We start from the raw sequence: 25,314 nt of genomic DNA on the forward strand, positions 1-25,314 counted from the left end.
ACTTCGAGTACCTCAAATCCACAGTTTTGTTTTTGGTTTTCCCTTGGTACCCTGTGGTGTTCATTTTGTTGTGGTAATTGTAATTCTGACACCATTTTGTTTCAGTCTTTGAAATGACCATGAGAGCAGTCCTGTTCATATAATATCTTTTTTGATGTTTTTTCAGCATTATGGTGCTTCATTTATTAGCAGGACTGTTCTAGTTTGGGATTCAACGTACTCCTTTTCCGCCCCCTCCACAGGATTAGCCATTGGCTTCTACCTACCTGGTGTTGTCCTTATTCATTTTAACTGAGAGACTAGAAATGTAGTGTGTCACATATCTAAAACCCCACAATATTTGTACTGTACATCCATAGGGGACTAGAAAAATGTATTTATCTCCTTTTTACTCCCGTAGTTTCTGAAAGTGGGAAAGTACAACTGTACCATGGTATTGGAGAACATTATGTCCGTGATTTTCCCTTCAGAGCTCGAAGACAGGAGACAAGTTCATGAGACAGAAATGGCAGAACTTTCAAAGTAAGTTCTTTTGATTCATCATTGTAAATCCACTGACAGCATGTTTGGCTGTAACCAGAGCCAAATGTTGGGTCGTTCCACAATAACTTTGACTAAGGAGTGGATTTGGGTTGTAGATTACCTGCCTTTCCAAAACCTGAGTGTAACCCCTTTTTCATGTGTGATTAATCTCTGTGGAGGTTAAGGGGTGGACATCACAGGCTGTAGCAAAAAATGTTTACTGGCTTTGGTATCTGTGAAAACAAGATCTTGAGATGGGATAAGTGATACCTGGGAGGCCAGTGCCTAGAGGAACATTTGCTCTTAAACTCCACTCAGCAATAGTCTATGTTCTGGGAATTTGTTTTAAACTAAGAGCAGCATAAGAACATAAGAATAGCCTTACTGGGTCATACCAATGGTTCATCAAGTCCAGTAGTCCATCCTCACAGTGGCCAATCCAGGTCACTAGTACCTGGCTAAAACCCAAAGAGTAGCAGCATTCCATGCTACCGATCCAGGGCAAGCAGAGGCTTCACCCATGTCTTAATAACAGACTAAGGACTTTTCCTCCTGGAATTTGTCCAAACCCTTCTTAAAACCAGCTACACTATTCGCTCTTACCACAACCTCTAGTGATGCATTCCACAGCTTAACTATTCTCTGAGTGAAAAAATATTTCCTCCTATTGCTTTTAAAAGTATTTCCCTGCACTTTCATCGAGTGTCCCCTAGTTTTTGTAATTTTTGACGGAGTGAAAAAATCGATCCACTTGTATCCGTTCTACTCCGCTCAGCATAGCACAGAAAAGATGAAAAAGAGTACAGATAAAACAATTATATTGGCCAAAATTTCAAATCTTCAGCAATCAATCCCTCTCTACAGCATGAAAAACACATTCGTCTTTTGATAAACGTCTATTCAGACTTTTTGAGCAGACTCTGAAGGCAATTTCAGTTGCTCAGTAGTCCCACTGAGAGTTTCTCCCCCCCCCTCTAATCTCCAGTAAAGTGAAGGGTAGGGTTACCAAACGTCCATATTTTTCCTCCAGACATGTCCTCCTTTTGAGGACACGTCTGGGGGTCTGGACGGCTTTTCAAAACCTGGCACTTTGTCCGGGTTTTGAAAAGCCACCTCTAAATCGCTTCGGGCAAGAGGATATCAGTAAAATCTGGCAACCCTAGTGAAGAGTCCTCTTCACAAAATATGAAAAAACAATTTCAGTATCTTTGTGGAGAACCATCCCAGAACCAGGCTCCTATCCATAAGGCAAAGAGACACTCAGCATCTTGGAGACGGTTCATAGACAACGGCGCGAAAGACAAAGGCGCGCCCAGACAATTGAGCGCAGCGCGCGCGCCGCTCAAAATTACTGTTTTTAGGGCTCCGACGGGGGGTTTTGTTGGGGAACCCCCCCACTTTACTTAATAGACATCGCGCCGGCGTTATGGGGGGTTTAGGGGGTTGTAACCCTCCACATTTTACTGTAAACTTAACTTTTTCCCTAAAAACAGGGAAAAAGTTAAGTTTTCAGTAAAATGTGGGGGGTTAGAACCCCCCACACCCCCCACAACGTCCCCACAACGCGGCGCAATGTCTATTAAGTAAAGTGGGGGGGGTTCCCCCCCACACACCCCCGTCAGAGCCCTAAAAACAGAAATTTTGAGCGGTGCGCGCCTCCGCGCTGTGCTCAATTGTCTGGGCGCGCCTTTGTCCTCCTTAGGGAGCCAGTGCAATTCCTGATAGAAGGGTGTCACATAGTTAAATTTCTTCAGTCCAAAAATGAGTCTCCCAGCGGTGTTTTGAATAAGTCTCAGTCTATTAATATTTTTCTTAGTATTAGCAAAGTTAATGATGTTACAATAATCCAATTGATTTAGTAATAGTGATTGAACCAAAATTTTAAATGCAGGAGTATTGAAATATGGTCTGATGGTGCGCAGTTTCCAAAGTGTGTAATACCCCTTACGAACTAAGGCATCAATCTGATTTTTCATAGTTAAATTTTGATCTAAGACAATTCCCCAAATTTTAAGCGAGGAATGCATCGTATATTGAGTGGTATTTATAGTAATGGTAGGTTCAGGAGTTGTCTTTCGAGAAGAGGCTATAAAGAATTTTTGGGCTCCTTTTATGAAGGCGCGGTAGTGGTTTAACGCGTGTAATACCGCGCGCTAAACTGCCGGACATGCTAGCCGCTACCGCCTCCTTTTGAGCAGGCGGTAGTTTTTCGGCTAGCGTGGGGGTTAGTGCATGATTAAAAGCCGCGCGCGCTAAAGCCGCTAACGTGGCTTCGTAAAAGGAGACCTTTGTCTTTTCATGATTTGATTTCCGTTTAAATTCTATCATAAAGGACTCCAAAGCGTTAAGGCCAACTTCTATAGCGTGGATTCTACAGCGTGGGTTATGTTAGAAATGGTTGTACTGTCAGGAATGATAATCGTGATGTCATTGGCGTAGCTGAAAAGTCTGAGTCCTATGTTGTTTAATCTTGAGGCAAGGGAGGAAAGATATACTTTGAATAAAGTAGGAGAAAGTGGTGAACCTTGGGGAGCCTTGGTAAAGCAAAACTCCACCTCACTCTATGAGAAAATGGAAAAAAATTTTATTTTTTTATTTTTCTTTCTTTAACACTTGCTTAGTTCTATCATCTTCCAATCTATCCAGAAGTAAGACAAACCAGCATCAACTGATAATACAATCATTTATTTTGAAGGTAGAATTGCTGAGCACATCCCGACGGGACCCGTTTCGCCCTAACCGGGCTTTCTCAAGGGTTCACAGTAGGCGCTCTTTTTTCAGCGTCCTCACATCTCAGGAACTCAATCTGCTCTGGTTTGTCTTACTTCTGGATAGATTGGAAGATGATAGAACTCAGCAAGTGTTAAAGAAAGAAAAAGAAAATTTTTTCCATTTTCTCATAGAGTGAGGTGGAGTTTTGCTTTACCAAGATTTGAATTACCTCGCTTTCATCTTCATTGTCATTGAGTGAACCTTGGGGAGCCCCCCACAAGGATTCTTCCAAGTACTGGAGCTATCGTTATTAAACTTTATCTAGAATGAACGGGATTTAAGAAATCCTTGAAACGAGGAATGTACTTTGCCTTGGATCCCGAAGATATCCAGGCACTCCAATAATTTAACATGATCTACCAAGTCAAATGCACTACTTAGATCGAACTGCAAGATGAGAGCGCTTTTAACTTTACTGAGAAGGTTGTTGAAGTAATCTATTATTGGTGCCAGGACAGTTTCTGTACTAAATTGTTATCTAAAACCTGATTGAGAATTCTCATTTCCTTTCCATTCCACCTCCAGCTTGACCACAAACATCCCAATATTTGTCTGCACCATGGCATTCCCAGGAATCTTGTGCCCACTGCATGTATTTGAACCCCGGTATCGCCTGATGATGCGCCGATGCCAAGAGACTGGCACAAAGAGATTTGGCATGTGTATCTATGAGAACTCCAAAGGGTGAGCCAGTGACTGAGGTGTTTCTTTTTCTTAGTCTAGCGTGTTTTATTTCCGTGAAAAATGAATAAAAGCGTAGGTGAAGACTGCTCTTTAATTGCGGTGACGGGACTAAATCGCGCGAGACAAAAACAGGCAAAAAGTTCGGTTTCAAGTATAATGAGGGGGGTTAAAACCCCCCAAGCCCCCCACAATGCCAGCGCGATGTCTGTTAAGTAAAATAGGAGGGTTCCCCACCAACACCCCCTGTCAGAACCCTTTAAAATAGTGCTTTTCTTCGGCACGCCGTCAACCTTGTGCTCAGTTGTCTGCGTGCCGTTGTCTCGCGCGATTTTGTCTATGAACCTTGATTGCTCCTTCACAGACTAATTTCCAGAAGATATAAACTGCTCACAGTTCTCACTAATGCAGGTAGGGAGCAGTCATAAATTTAAAAATAATATCACAATTAAAAAAAATCCCTGTGGGACTTTGGATCATCTGTTATATTTTTGTCCATTGATACTTGGTTTCTGGAAGTCAATTTGGGGACACATTAATCTCATTCTTGAAGCAGCTAATCCCTGATCTTATGAATCTGTAATTTCCTGATTATGACGGGGAATAGCTGTTAAATTGATTACACAGAATTTGAAAAATCATGATAGAATCAATTTCACTTTTTGGTGGGTAAAGGTGTGTTTGAAAGGATGATGGTGAAACGTTTGGGGACTAGTAAATCCTGGTTCATAGACAACGGCGCGCCCGGACAATTGAGCGCAGCGTGGAGGCGCGCACCGCTCAAAATTACTGTTTTTAGGGGCTCCGACGGGGGTTTTTGTTGGGGAACCCCCCCACTTTACTTAATAGACATCGCGCCGGCGTTATGGGGGGTTTGGGGGGTTGTAACCCTCCACATTTTACTGTAAACTTAACTTTTTCCCTAAAAACAGGGAAAAAGTGAAGTTTTCAGTAAAATGTGAGGGGTTACAACCCCCCAAACCCCCCACAACGCGGCGCGATGTCTATTAAGTAAAGTGGGGGGGTTCGACCCCCCCCCCGTCAGAGCCCTAAAAACAGTAATTTTGAGCGGCGCGCTCCTCCGCGCTGCGCTCAATTGTCTGGGCGCGCCTTTGTCCCGGCGCGCTTTTGACCTGACACCGTAAATCCTTTAATGATGTATGGAGTCCATTGACTAATTCTATTGCATTATAATAAGGGTCATGTTTCTTTCTTTATCATTAGATTTCCTTACACATCCAGGGAGGGTGGGTAATGTATTTTGAATAGTTAAATTATTTATTTATAGTTTGTAATCACATCATATGTATTATTATATTAAGAATGAAGATGAGGATGGGAGAAAATGATTGTTTAATGTAATAATTGTATAGTGAGTAAGTGTGTTTTGTGCAGTTTTTCTGAATTAGGCCTATTTTTAATAGTGATTCTCAAACAACCAGAAACTACATCTATCTAGCACAGGGGTCTCAAAGTCCCTCCTTGAGGGCCGCAATCCAGTCGGGTTTTCAGGATTTCCCCCAATGAATATGCATGAGATCTATGTGCATGCACTGCTTTCAATGCATATTCATTGGGGAAATCCTGAAAACCCGACTCAAGAAGGGACTTTGAGATCCCTGTCCTACAGCAATAGTCAAGGGTTTAGGTCAGACATGGGCAACTCCGGTCTTCGAGGGCTGGAATCCAGTCGGGTTTTCAGGATTTCCCTAATGAATATGCATGAATCTATTAGCATACAATGAAAGCAGTGCATGTAAATAGATCTCATGCATATTCATTGGGGAAATCCTGAAAACCCGACTCAAGAAGGGACTTTGAGATCCCTGTCCTACAGCAATAGTCAAGGGTTTAGGTCAGACATGGGCAACTCCGGTCTTCGAGGGCTGGAATCCAGTCGGGTTTTCAGGATTTCCCTAATGAATATGCATGAATCTATTAGCATACAATGAAAGCAGTACATGCAAATAGATCTCATGCATATTCATTGGGGAAATCCTGAAAACCCGACTCAAGAAGGGACTTTGAGATCCCTGTCCTACAGCAATAGTCAAGGGTTTAGGTCAGACATGGGCAGCTCCGGTCTTCGAGGGCTGGAATCCAGTCGGGTTTTCAGGATTTCCCTAATGAATATCCATGAATCTATTAGCATACAATGAAAGCAGTGCATGGAAATAGATCTCATGCATATTCATTGGGGAAATCCTGAAAACCCGACTGGATTGCGGCCCTCAAGGAGGGACTTTGAAATCCCTGATCTAGCATCTATCAATCCCCGTGGGTGCTGGTTAACTGAGAGTCTCCTGTATCCAGTATAGAGCGCACAGTACTTTGGTGTTAAGCAGTTCTATAAAAGATGCCTAAAAGTTAGGTGCCTCCATCGGCACGCCTAGCCAATCTAGGCGCATAGCTTAGACCTCCTTTTATGAAGCCGCGTTAGGCTTTTTTTAATAGCCGGTTGCGGCGATATTTGCTGCGACGCTCAAAGGAATTCTATGACTATCAGAACTTTTACCACCACAGCCAGCAATACAAAAGCCTAACACAGCTTCATAAAAGGAAGGGGGAGAGGGTTTAATTATTTTTTAAAAAAGCTTAATTGGCGCTGATAAGAATCAATTAGCACCTCATAATTGGCTTAAATGAAAATTAATTGGACGGTAGGCGCTTAGATCGGTAGACGCTTACTACTTTCAGGTCAGCGCCTTGTCCAAGGCACATGTCAGGAAACAGGCGTGGTTGGGGTAGATCGTGGGCGTATTTTGTGCGTAGGTGCCTGTTTTGGACTTAGGCGTTGATATTTAGGCCAAGAAAACCCTGGCATAAGAAGGGTGTACCTATGGATCAGATGCCTACCGGTACCTGTCCACTTTAGGTGCCACTAGGTATGATTAAGAGTGCCTAGCTTAAGATTGGCATGCGCTATGTGCTGCGTTCCATGGCACCTATGTTTTAGGTACTGTATATAGAATTCTATAAAGGCTGCATGCCATTTATAGAATAGTACTTGATACCAATAGTACTTTTTTGGCATCCATTTTTTTTTTTTTTTTACTTTATTTATTTATCAGTTTTAAATTTTAACAAAATCAAACATTTTGTACAGAAAGATTGTCTGATTATACTTTTCTTTTTTAAAAAAAGAAAAATAATTTTTCACAATAGATTCTCTATTCAAACAATCTCAAGTCCTCATATTGGATCCAAGAATTTATGAGTGAACTTTAAGGAAATTCAAATAATAAATCCTATACAAGAAACAGGTATCTAGTGTCTGGGTTAAGGAGCTTGTATTCTATTAGTCAAGTCCACTATTGTGCCTTCCTTTTCCAAGCGTTTCAGCGTCAAGAAAGCTGTAAGTTGGGCCGGTTCAAAAAACACATATTTATTATCACGATACCTTACTATACATTTATGTGGAAAGCGCAAGAAGAAAACACCACCCAACTGCGCAACTCCTGATTTCAACAAAAGAAATTGTCGTCTACGATTCTGAGTTTCTTTATTATCATCTGGGAATACTTGAATTTTCAAACCCAGGAACTCCTTGTTTTTATTTTTTAAAAAACATTTTTAATATCCATTCTTCATCTGGCATCCATTTTTGATTGCTATTTATAGAATGCCACCATGTGACTAGCATCTAGCACGTAAATGTCACATAGGTAACTGTGCCTGGCCTATACATTGCTGTTCTCAATTTGTGCCATTGATTTCTCTTGAGTTAGGGAAGGGAAAGGGATTTTTATATACCACTTGGACAAAGTGTATTAAGTGGTTTACAATCAAGCATTTTTCCCTATCTGTCCCTGTGGGCTTACACTCTATCTAATGTACCTAGGGCAGTGGAGGACTAAGTGACTTGCCTAGGGTCTCTTAGGGCACTGCTATCTCAGGGCACTGAGGCTGTAGCTCTAACCACTACACCACACTCTCCTCCATAAGTTATAAGAAATAGATCTACTTTTTGAGATCTGCCAGGCTAGCTGCTGTTGGGGACGGTATACTGGGCTTAATAGCTCTTGGTCTAACCCAACATAGCTTTTCTTCTGTTATTAATATACATGAGATATATATACATATTTGGGTAGTGCACACAGATGTCCATTCATATTCACTAGGAATATTCCGTAAACGTGACTGGATGGTATAATGTGGTGTTGAATAACTTTCCTTCTTATTGTCTTAACAGTTTTGCAGATTTTGGTTGTATGTTGGAAATTCAGACTGTGGCATATTTGGCTGATGGGCGCTCTCATGTCGAGACAATAGGAAGGCAGCGTTTCCGGGTACTGAGGCGAGGCCAGAGAGATGGATACCACACTGCTGATATAGAATACTTGGAAGATAAAAAGGTAGCTCGTGCACTTTCTTTGCTAATGGTAGATCAGACATTTTTTTTTGTTTAGTTACCAATGTTCTGCCCAACTTCATGTGAATTTATTGACTATCTTCAAATTCTACAGGCTATTGAAAGTGTAACTACCTCTGAGTTGGGCACTGAGAAAGATGGAAAAGAGGAATTGGATGAGGATAAGTTGCTCGATCCACCTTTCTGAGAAGTGTCATAGGATTTTTAAATACATTTCTTCTCGTTATGCATTTATAAGAGAAAATCTTGTGATAACTGGATCCTCAACAGGATCTGAATTTAAAGTTTAAAACAGCCTTGAGAATATCCACATATTTCAACTACTGAATCAGTGGAACATATTTTAGTCTTGTACAGATTCCTAGTCAATTTTTTGACCACACGGATGTTCCTTGGAGACACCAAAAGCTGGTCTTGGGTCATTCCATGTCAAATGATCCAGAGCTCCTCACTCAACCATCTCAGAAACTGATGACATTTTTTCAGGAGAGGATAACCAAACTTGTGGGACGTGATCTTCTCTCAGCTAAGTCCAGAGTTAGGGGCATCTTTATTTGAGTCACTTTTATGTATCCACAGAAGATGTTGAGTGGGGACCCTCCTTGAAATTGAACCACTTGACATGGAATGGCCTTCTTTTAAGATGTCACCAAAGGCTCCTTATCCAAAGCCATGGTAGCAATTCCTGGGACAGCAACTGTGACGCAGTCTATTCAGTTCCTGGGACTCGCTTCCACAGCTTTGTAAAAGGATCCCTAAGTCTCCAAGTCAATCAATGTTGATTACCTGGAACTTGATGCAATGGTAGGTGCCATTTCATTGCATGCAAAGCAAGGAAGATCTCCAGATCAACAATTTTCCTTGAGTAAATGACTAGCAGTGAAATGGTGATTTGAATTCCATGTTTCTTCCTACATTTTTCACTCCCTCTCTTCCTTCTTTCTTCTTCATTTTCAATTTCTCTTTTTCTCCTTTTCACTCTCAATCTGCTCTTCTTTTTACTTTATGCTATGTTCCTAACTATCACTGTTCTCACCATCTTTTTCTTCTGTTTATTTTCCCTTGGTGTGCCCATCTTCTTTATGTTTCTTGACTTGCCTGTATCTCTCTCTTTCTCTTCACTCCTTTCTTGGTTCAGGTGGAAGGCGATGAGCTTGCTGAGTTGCACAGATTGCATGATCATACATACCAGCAGGTGGAAAGGTGGCTATCTGAAGATAGAGAGGACTACTCCAGCCAAATTTTCTTGTCCTGTGGACCTCTGCCTGCCAAAGATGATGATATCCAGGTAATTATGTGAAAGAAACTGTGCATTTGTTTCTTTCTGAGCCGAGAAATGCAATGCTGTGTGAATCCACTTGGATTTGTGGAAATAAGGGTCAACAACCAAGCTGTAGATAATACCATTTTATTGGACTGACTTATTTTACCTTTGACAGACTTTTGAGAGTTATTTTTTCCTCATCGGGAACTAGTAGATTTGTAGGTATTTCTTGTCTTTCCCTGGGAGAAGGAGTAAACTGTGCTCCTCTGTGAGACTGGCAGCAACATTTGTGTTGACAACGGAGACTTCACTAATTGAGTTCCTAGTGTCACAGAGGACTGTAGATTTGACAACGAGGAAGAAGACTGTGAATGGGCTGAGTGGTCATCTCACGTCACATGACCAGCACCTACAGTGCTCCTGTCCAGGTTCTCCAATAACCCCTGTGTACTCATACACATATATACACTCTGGACATTCTTGGAAGGTATAATGAAACACTTTTATTTGTTCACAGGCTCAGGTTTCTTCCCTGAACCCTTTCTCTCTCTAGGGCTTCTTGCCCACGGAGACCTCCCTGAATGAGCTCCAGACTGAGCATATGACTTTCCTCCTGCCTGGGTCCCACCCCATGACTCAATAAGGTAGCCTGTTCATGCAGTTCAGCGCCACCTGCTGGATGAGGGTTGAGCTACAGAGCTCAATGCGTCTTGGATCCTTTAGTTTACCCACTAATGGTTCATGCCCTCTGCTACCCATTGATAAACTAGCAGTGTCCTTCGTGAAGGAGAATCCCTGACCCCCTCACAAGGACCTATTCACCTCTAATGTACAGGAGCCGATCCATACCTCCTCAGCTCTCAGGCTTGAGGCCTCAACCCCCACCAGTCACTTGTTCAAACTTCAGAGCTCTCTCATTGGCTGCAGCATTTGGAGCAATAAAATGTAAACTTTCTTCCTTTCCCTGAGAGATGAAGGCCAAATCTGTCCCCAACCCTGTGCTGCTGCAGTTCTCTTGGTGGGCTATACAGATCTAGGCTCAATGAAACCTCATTCTCCAAGAGGGCCAAGTTCTTCTGTGGTCTGCCACCTACCAGAGTCTGTATGGTTAGAGAAGGGATAGAAATAACAAGTAAAGAAAAGCCATCAGAGGTTCAGGAGACGACCCTGTTCTTTGCCCTAGGTTTGGCAGCACACTTTGGGAGTTGGGGAGAGGCAATGGATTTTTTTGCTACTTCAGCTTGTCTGCGGTGTTCTTTGCTCACATGTTTAAAGTCCAATTCTTTATATGTGAGTTTGCAAACCATTGGACCCCTGAGGAAGGCGTGTTCGCTGAAACACGGACCATATAGGGTCCGGTTGGATTTTTATCACTGTATTTTTTATCATTGTACTTTTTTCATTGAATTTTCATGGTTTTATATGTTAGTGTTTAATAAATTATCTCCAGAACATCTGTATCCACAGTTTTTTGTTTTTGTTTTCATCGGTGGATTGTTTTCACTGTGGATTATTGGGTCTCCCCATTTTTCTTTGTTGGACAGACTAGATGAGCCATTTGGCATTTATCTACCATCATGTTACAATGTTTCTCAATGCAGGTGTAAAGAGCCTTAGCCTATAGGAAAAGGAGATGCAAATGTTAAGAGCCTTAGCCAATAAGGAGAGAGATAATGGTTACTGCAGATGGGCATTTTTTTTGCTCCTTCAGCTTGTCTGCGGTGTTCTTTGCTCACAGGTTTAAAGACAATAGACTGTTTTCAGTCCAATTCTTTATATGTGAGTTTGCAAACCATTGGACCCCTGAGGAAGGCGTGTTCGCCGAAACACGGACTGTGTAGAGTCCGGTTGGTTTTTTTTATCACAGTATTTTTTATCATTGTACTTTTTTAATTGAATTTTCATGTTTTTATATGTCAGTGTTTAATAAATTATCTGTATTCACAGTTTTTTGTTTTTGTTTTCATCAGTGGATGGGGGAGTAGAGACATAACTGACTCTGATCACCAATTTTTGGGGAGGCCATGATCCCTGTGGCTCCCCTCCCCCCCCCCCCGATCTGATGCCTAAGTTTTCCGATAACGGCATAATTAAATTATACTATATTAAATTATGCCATTTGATTCTCAGTATCACAAGTACTAGTGTAGCTTATACATGTGAACTGTAAGAATTAATTGTATGGTATTCACTGAAGGCAAAATAAATCTAAGACACACTTTTTGTCTTTATTAAAATGGATGTTTAATCATTGGCTTGGTTTGCTTTGGACAAAGACCAGAAAGTTGAGTTTGGCCTAGCAAGTTCTAATCAACTAATGGATCAGTAATTTTATTCTTGTTAAAATAAAATTTTAGAAATTGGTCTGCCATCAGTTTAATTTAGATTTTACAATTACATTAGAGTTGCAGAGAATGCATATAGATATTTATATACATTGTGCATATAATGAGCCCCTAATAAGTTAGACTGCGTGATATCCACACATATCTATCTGGCTAGTGGCAGGACCGTGGTGAGCTAATTGTAGGCAGTGCAGCCGCACAGGGTATAAGGGAGGTGTAGGCTCCAAAATTTGTCCTGCCCATTGCCTTTCCTGCTTGGCTGTGACACAGCGGGCAGGATAGGAGTTCTAGAGGGTGTGTCGCACATTTCTGGCTCAGGACAGTCCTGGGTATCAGGGGTGTAACTACAGGCAAGGCCTAGATGGGTCTGTCCACAGACTGCCCTTGCCACCCCTCAGCCTGTGCAGCCTCTTTTCCTTCTTTCCCCCCCCCCCCCGAGCCTATGCAGCCTCTCTCTTCCTCTTCAGGCCACCAACAGCGGGTCCTGCACATTCAATAATAGTGGTGCCCAGATAACTTTGACTCTGTCCCACTCCATTCCAGCATTAACCAGAGATTGATGTGATGATGTGGTGATCAGAGCAAATATCGGTGGCACTTGACCTACTTGCAACTATGTAATAATAATAATAACTTTATTCTTGTATACTGCAATACCATGGAAGTTCAATGCGGTTAACAAAAAGAAGAGACTGTACATTTACAGCGATGTTACAGCCTTCTAGAAATTGTCTTGTGAACTAAAATTTTTTAAGTCTCTTAAGAGATATTATAGTCCCTAAATAACATCATTGGACTAACTTCAGTTCCTTTAATGTACCCTGCTTCTCGTAAAATTGAGAGACGACTGGTACCTAAGAGTAGAGCAGAAAGTGGGAAGGTTTAAAGCAGGCCTACAATTCAGCTCTGCCAATGCTCTTCATTCATGCCTTTTCAAGCGCTTTCTGCTAATTCAGACATTAGTCTCGAACTAGTTAATTGGATTAGTTAATGCCAGTTTAAATATAGGAACATCTATGGAAAGCGTTTCATATCTAATTCAACAGTAATTACACAGTGTGAACAGAAGAAGAGCTGAAGCTGGAGTAGCTAATCCAGAAATGAAAGACTTTGGCCTCCATTTCAAAAACATTTGGACACGTAAATGGTGATTTTAGAAAGCTGCTTTTTACATGTGGGGTAGACTCAAGAGTAATGTAAGGAAATTCTTCTTTATGGAGAGGGTAGTGGATGCCTGGAATGTGCTCTTGAGGGAGGTGGTGTAGAGGAAAACGGTGGCAGTGTTAAAAAAAAAAAAAAAGCATGGGATGACTACAGATGATCATCAGAAAATAAGGGTATATATTGAAGAACTAAGGCCGGTACTGGGCAGACTTGCACGGTCTGTGTTCCGTATATAGCCATTCAGTTGAGGATGGGCTGGGATGGGTTCGGTGAGCTGGAGTGAGCTTTGATGGAGACTCCAGTAGATGCACAGTACTGGGCAGAGCGCTGGATTTCTGTCCCAGAAATATCTAAGAACAATTTCAATTACAACATTAAATTATAGAGGTTGTCTGTTCGGGCAGACAGGATGGCCCATTCGGGTTTTCATCTGCCATCATTTACTACGTTGACCATGTTACATACCAAACAGAGATCTGAAGGGAGTGTGGTTTGGAATCTATATGTATTTCCCCGTTTTATTGTTTATTGAAAGCTTCTAAACCACTACTAATGACTGGGGAGTTAATTTGGAGTGGTTTACATGAGCTTCTGTAAAGGTGTTACAATACAGAGTTAGCATTTTATGAGATGGTTTTCAACACAGACATATTTATACCATAATCAATCATCCTACGTATATACACATGTAATACTAGTATCATGTACTATGTTCATACTAAATTCTACTTATTTGCATACCTAATATCTGTATCATGTTATATGTTCCTCTTAGATTTGCATACATCCTGATAATTCTAGTTATCTGTACTTTGTTTATCATATCCTCAGCAATTCTGGGTATCTCCACTGTGCTCATCCTATCGTGTTCCTAGTAGAGACTAGACAGCTATCTCCTCTATCTTGCATTATTAGTTAAAGTAGTCTGTGAAGAGGATGGTCTTTATCCCTTTCTAGTTTTAATTCCTTCAGAAGGGAGTTCCACCACCTTGGAGCCCTCACTGAGAACATTCTTGTCCTGACGCTTTTGTATTTAATGTCTCTGAAGGAGGGTATTTACAGCAGGTATTTTTGGCTCGAGCACAGGGCACATGTTGGTGTATGGTAATGTAGTCTGGCTGCTAGATATTGCGATTCTGAGAGATGAAGGAATTTGTGTGTCAGCTACAAGATTTTTTTATTTATTTTACAAAGGACATACAAGGCCTACAAAGGACAAACAGAGCAGAGAGAAAAAACTCCCCTAATCTTAGGTCTGTTTCCGGAGCGAACCTATGATTAAAAATAGACTCTCTAGTGGAGTCATGCACTTTGACAACAGCTATCCTTTTGGATTTCGAGGTCCATTTTTGTATTGTTTACAAGGTCACTAAAGAGCAAAGAGGCACGTTTATTGGGGGGGGGGGGGCCTTGGGGGGGTGGTTGTGTGATTACATAAAAAAATAATTGGTGAACTGCACTATCAATTTATACTATGAACTTTTGTGCAAGAAAAGTTAAACATGTATCGATAGGAAAAGGATATATCCTCTATACCCTTTTCCGTAGACTCACACTTGTCAACAGAATAAGCAAAAGAAGTTTCAATGCTAATAGACCCTCAGACCCTTCTATTATCTATATATGCATTAAAAAAAAAAAAAAAAGCCAGGATTGCAATCTGAAAATACTGAAAGCAATCATTACGTAGAATTTCTTCTTCTTTTTTCTCATTATCAGGCTTCTCCAGATGGACCTGCCTGGTGTTGGTGGCTTCTGTCCATCTTACCGCTGGACTCAGCCTATCAGATGCTGATTCTCTCAATGACTTCTCTCAAGGACCGTCTTATTCATATGAAACGTATCCTAGACGTCTTTCTGCAGATCCATACTTAAGATGAACCAAGCCATCCTGTGGAAGGAGACGAAAAGGAGGTGGAAGAAAAGCAAAAATCCATCACTTTGTCAATTTTATCTTGGATATTTTTGAGTGAAAAAACTTAATTTCAGTTTTACTATTAATTTAAATGAATTTATTTTGTGGACATTGGCTGGGGAAGTTGGGCAAACTCTGCATTTGAACATAAGAGTCCTGGATGCAGATGACTATACTAGGAATCCCAGTCTATTAACAATCCCTTAATATGGGGGTCATTTACTAACAGGTAAGGCATGTTATTTGCTATAGGGTCCATTTTTACTCAATGAGTCTTATAGCAAATAATGAGTGGCATTTTAGAAAGGATATCCAAATCAGAATTTACAGTACATGTCCAAATTGGCAAGGACTGGCCTACAGAAACATAGAAACAATGGCCCATCCAGTTTGCTAATCCGCAGTAACCATTATCTCTTCCTCTCTCTAAGAGATCCCACGTGCCTAGCCCATGCTTTCTTGAATTCAGACACAGTCTCTGTCTCCACCATCTCTTCCGGGAGACCATTCCATGCATCTACCACCCTTTCTGTAAAAAAAATACTTCCTTAGATTACTCCTGAGCCAATCACCTCTTAACTTCATTCTATGTCCTCTCATTCCAGGGCTTCCTTTCAAATGAAAGAGACTCGACTCATGCACATTTAAACCTGTAAACCGTGCCGAGCTCTACGCTTGTGGAGATGGTGCGGTATACAAACCTAAGGTTTAGTTTACATCATGTAGGTATTTAAACATCTCTATCATATCTCCCCTCTCTCACTTTCCTCCAGAGTATACAGATTGAGATCTTTAAGTCTGTCCCTATACACCTTAAGATGAAGATCACTGACCATTTTAGTAGCCTTCCTCTTGACAGACTCCATCCTTTTTATATCTTTTTGAAGGTGTGGCCTCCAGAATTGTACACAATATTCTAAATGAGGTCTCACCAGAGTCTTATACAGGGTCATAAATACCTCTTTTTTCCTACTTGCCATACCTAGCATCCTTCTAGCTTTCACCATCACCTTTTCAACCTGTTTGGCCACCTTAAGATCATCATATATAATCACACCCAAATACCCCTCTTCTGTCGTGCACAAAAGTTCTTCACCCCCTAAACTGTACTGTTCCCTCAGGTTTTTGCAGCCCAAATGCATGACCTTGCATTTCTTAGCATTAAATTTCAGCTGAAAAATTTCAGACCATTCTTCAAGCTTCGTTAGGTCTTTCTTCATGTTATTCACACCATTCGGGGTGTCTATTACAGATTTTGGTATCATCCACAAAGAGGCAAATCTTACTCGACAGCCCTTCAGCAATATCGTTTATAAAAATGTTAAAAAGAACAGGCCCAAGAACAAAACCTTGAGACACACCACTGGTAATATCCCTTTCTTCAGAGCGATCTCCATTGATCACTCAACCAATTCTTGACCCAGCCCGTCACTTTGGGACCCATCCCGAGGACACTCAGTTTATTAGACATTTGCTAAAATCTAAATACACCACATCTAGCGCACTCCCTCTATCCAATTCTCTGGTCACCCAGTCAAAGAAATTGATCAGATTTGTCTGACAAGACCTACCTCTATTGAATCCATGTTGCCTCCGGTCCTGTAATCCCCAGATTCCAGAAACTTCACCATTTTCTGTTTTAAAAGCGTTTCCATTCATTTGCTTACCACAGAAGTCAGACTTACTGGCCTGTAATTCCCTACTTCTTTCTTACTTCTACTTTTGTGGAGAGGGACCACATCCACCCTTCTCCAGTCCTCTGGTATACTCTTGACTCTAGAGACTCATTGAAAAGGTCAATGAGTGGAGCCACCAGAATTTCCCTAAGTTCCTCAGATATACACCATCCAGCCCCATCACTTTGTCTACCTTTATTTTAGCTAGTTCCTCATGAATACAATCCTCTGAAAATCGATCAGGATCCAGTCCTCCATCCCTATTCATGTTTGTCTTCTGCTGTCCCGCTCCCGGCGTATCAGGTGTGAACACAGAACAGTAATATTTGTTAAGCAATTCAGCCTTTTCTTTATCAGCTTCTATATATTTCTCCCCTTCACCTTTGAGTATCACAATGCCACTTTTGCACTTCTTCCTATCACTAATATATCTAACAAATATCTTATCTCCCCTTTTTACCTAGTCAGCTATTTCTTTTTCCATTTGCATCTTTGCTTTCCTGACTACACAACCAGCCTCTCTTAACTTTTCCAGATATTTTTGCCTGTCTTCATCTTTTTGTGATGTTTTATAGTTTATGAAAGCTAACCTCTTATTCCTTACCTTCTCAGCTACTACTTTTGAGAACCAAAGTGGCCTTCTTTTCCTCTTACTTTTACTTACATGCCTCACAAAAAGGTTTGTTGCTCTTATAATTGCTCCTTTCCGTTTTGCCCACTGCATTTCCACTCCTTCCAGACATTCCCATCCAGACAATTCCTTGACGTAATCCCCCATCCGAAAAATGTTAGTTGTTTTTTTTTAAAAAGTCTAGAACCTTTGCTTTTGAATGAGCCCTCTCTATACCCATCTTAATATTAAACCGTACCATGCAGTGATCACTGGATGCCAGATGATCATCCACTGTAACATCAGAAACATTTTCCCCGTTTGTAAGCACTAAGTCCAGTATGACCCCCCATCCTGTGTGGGTTCCCTTACCAACTGCTGGAACAGTTCTCTCTATAGAGAATCCAGGCTCTCCCTACTTCTAGAAGACCCCACAATAGGGATTCCCCAATCAACATCCGGCATGTTAAAATCACCTAATAGTAAAACTTCCCCTTTTTTTAGATATATTCTTAATGTCTATTATTACATTTCTGTCCACTTCTTCCGGCTGTGAAGAAGGCCCATATACCACACCAATGTAAATATATTCACCATTCCCTTTTCCTTGCCCTGCAGATCCTGCAATTGTGTAGCTTTAATATGATTTTTAACATATAATGTTACCCCCCCCCCCTTCCTTTTCTTCCTACCCTGTCTTACTTGAACAGATTATAACCCGGTATAATTACATCCCAGTCATGGTTCTCCGTGAACCATGTCTCCGTGATTGCCACTATATCCAACTCATCTTCTTCCATCATAGCTTCTAGATCCAGAATCTTGTTTCCCATACTTCAAGCATTAGTATATACTGCTTTCCAGACATTGCCCCCTTTTCCCATCCATGTAGTGGTATTCAGTGATTTACTTACCTGAGGGCTCCTACTCACAGGGATTGTACTCATAGAGTATCCAAGGGTTGGACACAACTGAATGGATAGTAATAATAGTAATAGTCAAAACAGGAATGTATAAAGTTCTGCTAATATCTTAGAAAAGGACCTGACCACATAGAGCCTTTTGTAAAATACATGGTGAAATGGATATTCATATGCCAGTGATGTGCAACACGAACATATATTATAGAAAAATAGGTGTCTAAAATATCAACAGAACAACACAGTTGCAACACAGAACAACACTGTGGCTGTGTATTAACATCTATATTATGAAATGCAACATATATATATATATATATTTATATGCTGGCACATAGGCTATTATGTCGGCCATTTTAGAAACATCGACTTCTGTTTCCTCCTAAGCCGTCAAAAATCCCAATATCCCTTGCCAGTTGGGAGACATGTATCAATATAATATCAATGTATTAGATCCCTAGTGTGTATCAAGTTAGGATAATAATTTGTATTGAAAAACTTGCACTGTAAGGATACCTTTGACAAACTGTAACCTATAAACTGTATATCAAATATATTGGTATGTATCAAGTTAGGATAAAAACTTGTATCATAAACTGTACATATTGTAATTATGGAAAATCATAACCTGTTAACTGCCTTTTATATGTGTTCACCTGTAACCCGTTTTGAGCTCTTTGGGGACAATGGGGCAGAAAACGAATTAAATAAATAAATACTTTACCATTAGGGAATGAAAGAGGTGACCTCCACTAACCTCTTTAGTGGAACGTAGCTCAACAGGAGCACTTTTCTGAAGCCTGGACATCCCAGGTCTAAGTTTTGACTTCCATCTTTTTGGAAATAAGTGCTCGTTCCCAATTTGAAACGGGGAATAAATATCATTTCGAGCTCACCCTGGTCCGCCCAACCCTCACCCAGACCGCAACCCTCTGCCATTTGGACAGTGTTCAGTTTTAGACATCCATATCCCAGCTTTGTAAAATCTGAACTTAGGACATCCAAAATAACGAATGGCAGTTCTAAAATAAATACCAATGCACGTTAAGATTATTAGAGATGTTAACTGTTAGTAAATGAATCCTTATGTGCTTTCAGGTGGCCTATATAAGCCAGCAATCCTAAAAAAAAAAAAAAATTGCCACGAGCAAAATCAAGAGGACTTATTGGGTAGACTGGATGGAATGTCCAGGTCTTTATCATTTTCTATGTTGCTATGTTATGGATCACGATAAGCCCAGGCAATATTACAAAATTCACGTTTTTATACATAGACTAGTGCTAATGTCCAGGACTTGTGCCTAAGGCATTTTTACCAACAGAAACATGGTGCAAATGTTCGCACCTAAAGTTAGGCATAATTGCCCGTTCTTGTGATAAATGTGAAAAACGCCCCTGATCCGCCCGTGACTCTCCCATGTGCCGCATGTAAAATTTAGGCGCAGATCTCTTGTCTAAATTTAGGCACAGAAATTTAAGTTGGATCCAATTAACACTGACAATTATTAAGAAGACAATTAGGGCTAATTGGCTCATTATCCAATGAAGCTGTTCGGACATACTGGACGTGCACCTGAATTTGCATGCACAACTCAAAGCACCTTTGGGGTTAGCTGAGACTGGCTAAACTAGGCCTAAACTAAATGGACAGTGCTGACATGGTAACTGAGTATGCTTATATCCAGTGTCACTACCTATGCAAATAGCAAAGAAATAGAGAATAGAAATAATGAAAGAAGATAATGTGAGCCAAGTATAGGACAATCAAGCTATTGTAACATCACTGATGAGATTGGCTCTGAGGAACTGTGAAATGAGGCATTATGACATCACAATCTCAGCTCCGGAATGTTGCTCTCATTGGGGTTCCAGAATCTTGATATTCTTTGAGATGCTGGAATGTTGTTACTCTTTGGGTTTTGGCCAGGTACTATGGACCTGGATTGGCCACTGTGAGAACGGGCTACTAGTCTGACCCTGTAGGGCTATTCTTATGTTCTTACGTGAGCCAAGTATAGGACAATTAAGCCATTGTAACATCACTGATGAGGTTGGCACTTAGGCACTGTGGAATGAGGCATTATGACATCACAATCTCAGCTCTGGAATGTTGCTCTCATTGGGGTTCCGGAATCTTGATATTCTTTGAGATGCTGGAATGTTGCTACTCTTTGGGTTTTGGCCAGGTACTAGGGACCTGGATTGGCCACCGTGAGAATGGGCTACTGGACCATTGGTCTGACCCAGTAAGGCTACTCTTATGTTTATGTTTAGTTAAGATTTGATCTACTGACCTAAGCAATTTACAATGTATCAAACTAAAATGCAATTAGGTACTAGAGAAAAACGACCCTACCTGTCCCGAAGGCTCACAATCTAGCTAAAGTACTTGATAAACTAAAAATAAGTACTAACAACATATAATACATTTCCAAGATCAAAAATCAAAGAAATAGAAAATTAAAAATAAAATAAAACAAATTTAAGAGATAGAAAAGTCTCTGAAGCGGCCTGATAGCAAACAGACATATTTTGGCGCAGGTTTTAATACAACTCCTGGCACAGCCAACTTCACAGATCCGTCATTGGCAGAGCTTGAGAGCATCAAAGAAATTAACATTTTTAAAACATATCCACTAAAACTGTTATATGTAATTAAATCGAAATCGACAAAAATCAGTACAAATTAATGCAGATTGCGGTCCCCATATAATTATATAGATTAATTTAAATGTCAGCACCACTTAATCTGGTCATTGCACTTGCTCAAATTCATCGCTTGTGGTTTTAAATAGTCTATACTTCTAACTGTCTCCCAGCGAATGGCTCTTGGTCTCATTCTTTGTAGTCCTCTGATTGCCGGACATGAATGGACTACTGATTTGTGGCTCACATAGCAGTGAAATTACTTTTTTGTGTATGTGTTGCTTCTTGTTTCAGTCAAATTAATATTTAACATTTTTATTGCTCCTCATCCTAGCTCAGTCTATTGGCTTTACTATTTTCGCATATGCAAATGACATTCAACTACTTCACCCTGTTCATTCCTCAAACATACAAGAAATTAACACCAAACTGGACAAAATCAGTGATTGGCTCCACTTATAAACTCTCCCTTAACATCAATAAATCCTTGGTATACTTTTTACGATCAAGAACAACGAAATAATGAAAGGAAAAATCTTCATTAAATCTCGTCCAGTAAAAATGGAACCAAAAATAAAACTGCTCGGAGTAATTATAGATAAAGATTTAAACTTTCACGACCAGATCAGCTCCGTTGTAAAAATCTGCTTCTATAAACTCTGACTTATCCGTTCTCTAACTTGTATCCTCAAAACTAAAGCTATCACAACCCTTATTCATTCATTGGTCATCTCTCATCTTGATTACTGCAATTCTCTTTATAATGGAATTCCCAAAAAAGAATTACGGCGTCTACAGCTCATCCAAAATACGGCACTAAAACTTATTCATAAGATAGAGAAATATGATCATATTACTCCTCTTTTGAAAGAAGCCCACTGGTTACCTGTCACACACCGTATCACTTATAAAACACTAATGCTAGTCTTTAAAATTAAACTCGCGTGCCTTCCACCTTTTCTGGATAAACTCATTATCCCTCTCTGCCCTTCCCGGACTCTCAGATCAGCAGATCAGAACTTACTGTCTGTCCCCCCCCCCCCCCCCCCCCCAATCAAAGAATTTTATTATACCAGGAAAACTAACTTCTCCGTAGTTGCCCCAACTGTATGGAATGCCTTGCCATCTCAACTCCACCACCAAACTCTTCTTGACAAATTCAAGACTAAACTAAAAACGTTCTTATTTCAAGATGCATTCCACAGCTTCTAAACTTCTCATTCATAACAGTTTACCAACCGCTTTTAAGAAGCGACCCCATCCCTAATGTTACATCCCCACCCCCTCCCTTTTCTTTATAACTCATATTTCTTTTTTTTTTAAACGATGTAATTATCAACCCCCCCTTTCCCTCTTACCCCCACGTTCATGTTTGTCTATGTAAAATGTATTTTAATGTTCACTCTCCCCCCTTCCATAAGTATTATTTTAATCTTTTATTCTATTTTAGCACTGTAAACCGGCTAGATACTTGCTGATTGTCGGCATATTAAAAATAATAAAACTTGAAACTGTTTGATTATGGTCAATAGAAATATTGCCTAGGAGAAGTTACTCAAACCTCAGGTAATCTGGGCTTGCCTGGCAATGAAAGTACGGAGGCACTCTGATTTCTCAGTGATTTATAGAGAAAACTATAGCTAAGGCTTGTAAACACTAATAAAGCAAGATAATTATTTCTCAGTTTCTGTTGCAAGCAAAAACTCCTATATTAAACAGCTAACAAAGGGGCTGGAGGAGCTGCGGTACAGCGAAAGATTAGAGAAACTGGGCCTCTTCTCTCTCGAACAGAGGAGATTGAGAGGGGACATGATCGAAACATTCAAGGTACTGAAGGGGATAGACTTAGTAGATAAGGACAGGTTGTTCACCCTCTCCAAGGTAGGGAGAACAAGAGGGCACTCTCTAAAGTTGAAAGGGGATAGATTCCGTACAAACGTAAGGAAGTTCTTCTTCACCCAGAGAGTGGTAGAAAGCTGGAACGCCCTTCCAGAGACTGTTATAGGGGAAAACACCCTCCAAGGATTCAAGACAAAATTAGTCAAGTTTCTGTTGAACAAGAACGTGCGCTGGTAGGGCTAGTCTCAGGGTGCTGGTCTTAGACCAGAGGGCCGCCGCATGGGCGGACTGCTGAGCATGATGGACCACTGGTCTGACTCAGCAGTGGCAATTCTTATGTTCTTTACCAAACCTCGTTAAGTGTTCATTCGCATGCTTAACATGGGAAAAACCCAACAGTAATAAATTTGACACAACGCACATTATCGCGACAACGAATGGAAGTCCTAAATTGTGGATTGAGTTTTGTCCATACCGTGTATAATCATCCTTTTGAAATCCACATAGCGTTTTTTTAAGTTGGTAAGAAAACTGCATCTTAGACTCCACTTTTGTTGACGACCCACCTTCCACAGATATCTCGATCCAGCAAATGGGTTCCACCAGGAGCTGTTCATCCGAGCATCGTGGCATTCGGAGATCTAGGGCTCCTTTTATGAAGGTGCGCTAGCATTTTTAGCGCGCGCTAGCCGAAAAACTACCACCTGCTCAAGAGGAGGCGGTAGCGGCTAGCGCCAGTGGCATTTTAGTGCACATTATTCCACGTGTTAGGGCCCTAATGCGTCTTCATAAAAGGAGTCCCTAGTGTTAAAGGATCTCCATGATAGTTAAAAGATGGAACCCAGAGGGGACAGCATGACAACAATTAATAGAGGAGGATGGCCTCATGATAACTAAGGCAAATAAGGGAGGAGCCACCATTATGCATTCGCGATCCCAATACAATGCTGAAGCTGAGAGACAGTTGAATGATACAGTAGCATGTAAAATATTGACATATAATCCATTAAAAGAATTACAATGCAAAATCAAACAGCTGGTACAACCAGCACTTTATTGAGGGATGATTACTCAAAAGGAGGCTATGTTTTTGATGGAACTTAGCCCCAGTACTCCAAAGCTCTATTTTGTACCTAAAGTACATAAGAGTCTGTGGAATCCTCTAGGACGCCCCATAGTATTCACAAAAAGGTCAGTCTTGGAACCATTATCGCAGTTCATTGATCACTTTCTACAGTCAGAAACAGTTAAGATGGCTCCTCATGTCATATAAGCATCCTGGAGGAATTAAATAATATCTTGGAGCCAGCTTACTTGGTGACTCTTGATGTTACCTCTTTATACACTATGATACACTATAGATTGTGGTCTAATATTTATTGACCAGGAGTGACCCTTGGATTTCCACCATGTTTTTGATTCAACTGGCTGACTTGATAATTTCTAAGAATTATTTTTGGTTCTCGGGGGATTATTACTTGCAAACTCAGGGGGTAGCAATGGAGGCTACATTAGCCCCATCAGTTGCCACAGTATATGTGACTCAGTTTGAATCTTAAGTATGCCTACTCTTCTGAACATTTTTTTCTCCAGTTATTCTATGGAAGAGATTGCTAGATGATCTATTTTTCATTTGGGAGGATTTGGAGGACTCACTGAAGGAATTTGTATGATGGATAAACTCTTTGAATCCACATTGACAATTTACAGCAAATTATAGTATGAAGCAGATAGAGTTTTTGGACCTGCTTATTATAAAAGCACAGGATTCTTTAATTACTACACTATATCGAAAGCCTGTTGAAAGGAACACTTTGTTACAGTTCCATAGTCACCATCCTTATAGTTTGAGACTCAATTTGCCGGTGAGTCAATTTTTGAGACTTTGGAGGATATATGCATTGAGGAAGAAGAATTTCTGAAGCAATCTAATATTCTAACTGCACAGATTATGGAGAGAGGCTACCCTCATACAGCAATGTATGTATACAAGATGAGAGGTTAGTATGATAGCCTACCAGAGAGGGAGAAATATAGGAGAACTTCTGGCAAAATATCGACATGAACATAAGAAAGAAAATGTGGAAGAGGGTCAGCACTGCAGATTTGACAACTGCCAATGGTGTGATAAAACATTAGAAGGATCAACATGGATGACTCCAGATACCATTGTTATAAAGTCTTGGGCACATACATCATGCAAATAAAAAAAAAAGTGATCTATATAATAACATGCCCATGCCCACTGGTGTACGATGGTCAGAGTAGTAGATCCATTCATGTCCAATTGAATGAACATAAGAATTGTTAAAGAGATAATACAAGCTCCACTCACACAGCATTGGAAGGACTATGGGCATAAGGTAGGAGACATTCACTGACGAGTGATTGATACAGTGATTGACGGGGAAAAAGATGGTCAATATGAAAAAATACCGAATCTCAAAGAACAGAAATGAATCTTTAAGTTGAATACGATAGTTCCTATTGGTTTGAACCAGAAAATTGAGTGGATGTCTTTGATATAGAAGACGATTAGATAGGTCTGAATAGCTGACCGATAGCAGGAAAATATAAACTCTTTACAA

At 40.5% G+C, this 25,314-nt stretch overlaps 1 protein-coding gene across 4 annotated transcripts in view; it reads left to right on the top strand.

The window, feature by feature from the left end:
* LOC117351682 (LON peptidase N-terminal domain and RING finger protein 3-like) overlaps window positions 1–15,503 on the top strand; it is a 28,235-nt gene extending 12,732 nt beyond the window's left edge. For 3 of the 4 annotated variants that reach the window (XM_033927335.1, XM_033927337.1, XM_033927336.1), the window contains exons 5-9: window positions 401–522; window positions 3,820–3,978; window positions 8,168–8,333; window positions 9,486–9,635; window positions 14,840–15,503. In XM_033927335.1, the coding sequence (XP_033783226.1) occupies window positions 401–522; window positions 3,820–3,978; window positions 8,168–8,333; window positions 9,486–9,635; window positions 14,840–14,995 (753 nt within the window). In that variant the 3' untranslated portion in view covers window positions 14,996–15,503. The remainder of the gene's footprint in view (window positions 1–400; window positions 523–3,819; window positions 3,979–8,167; window positions 8,334–9,485; window positions 9,636–14,839) is intronic. The other variant, XM_033927338.1, reaches the window with a different exon arrangement.
* Window positions 15,504–25,314: the final 9,811 nt, after the last annotated feature.

The sequence above is a fragment of the Geotrypetes seraphini genome, chromosome 18, assembly GCF_902459505.1.
Source record: "Geotrypetes seraphini chromosome 18, aGeoSer1.1, whole genome shotgun sequence".
Lineage (NCBI taxonomy): Eukaryota > Metazoa > Chordata > Amphibia > Gymnophiona > Dermophiidae > Geotrypetes > Geotrypetes seraphini.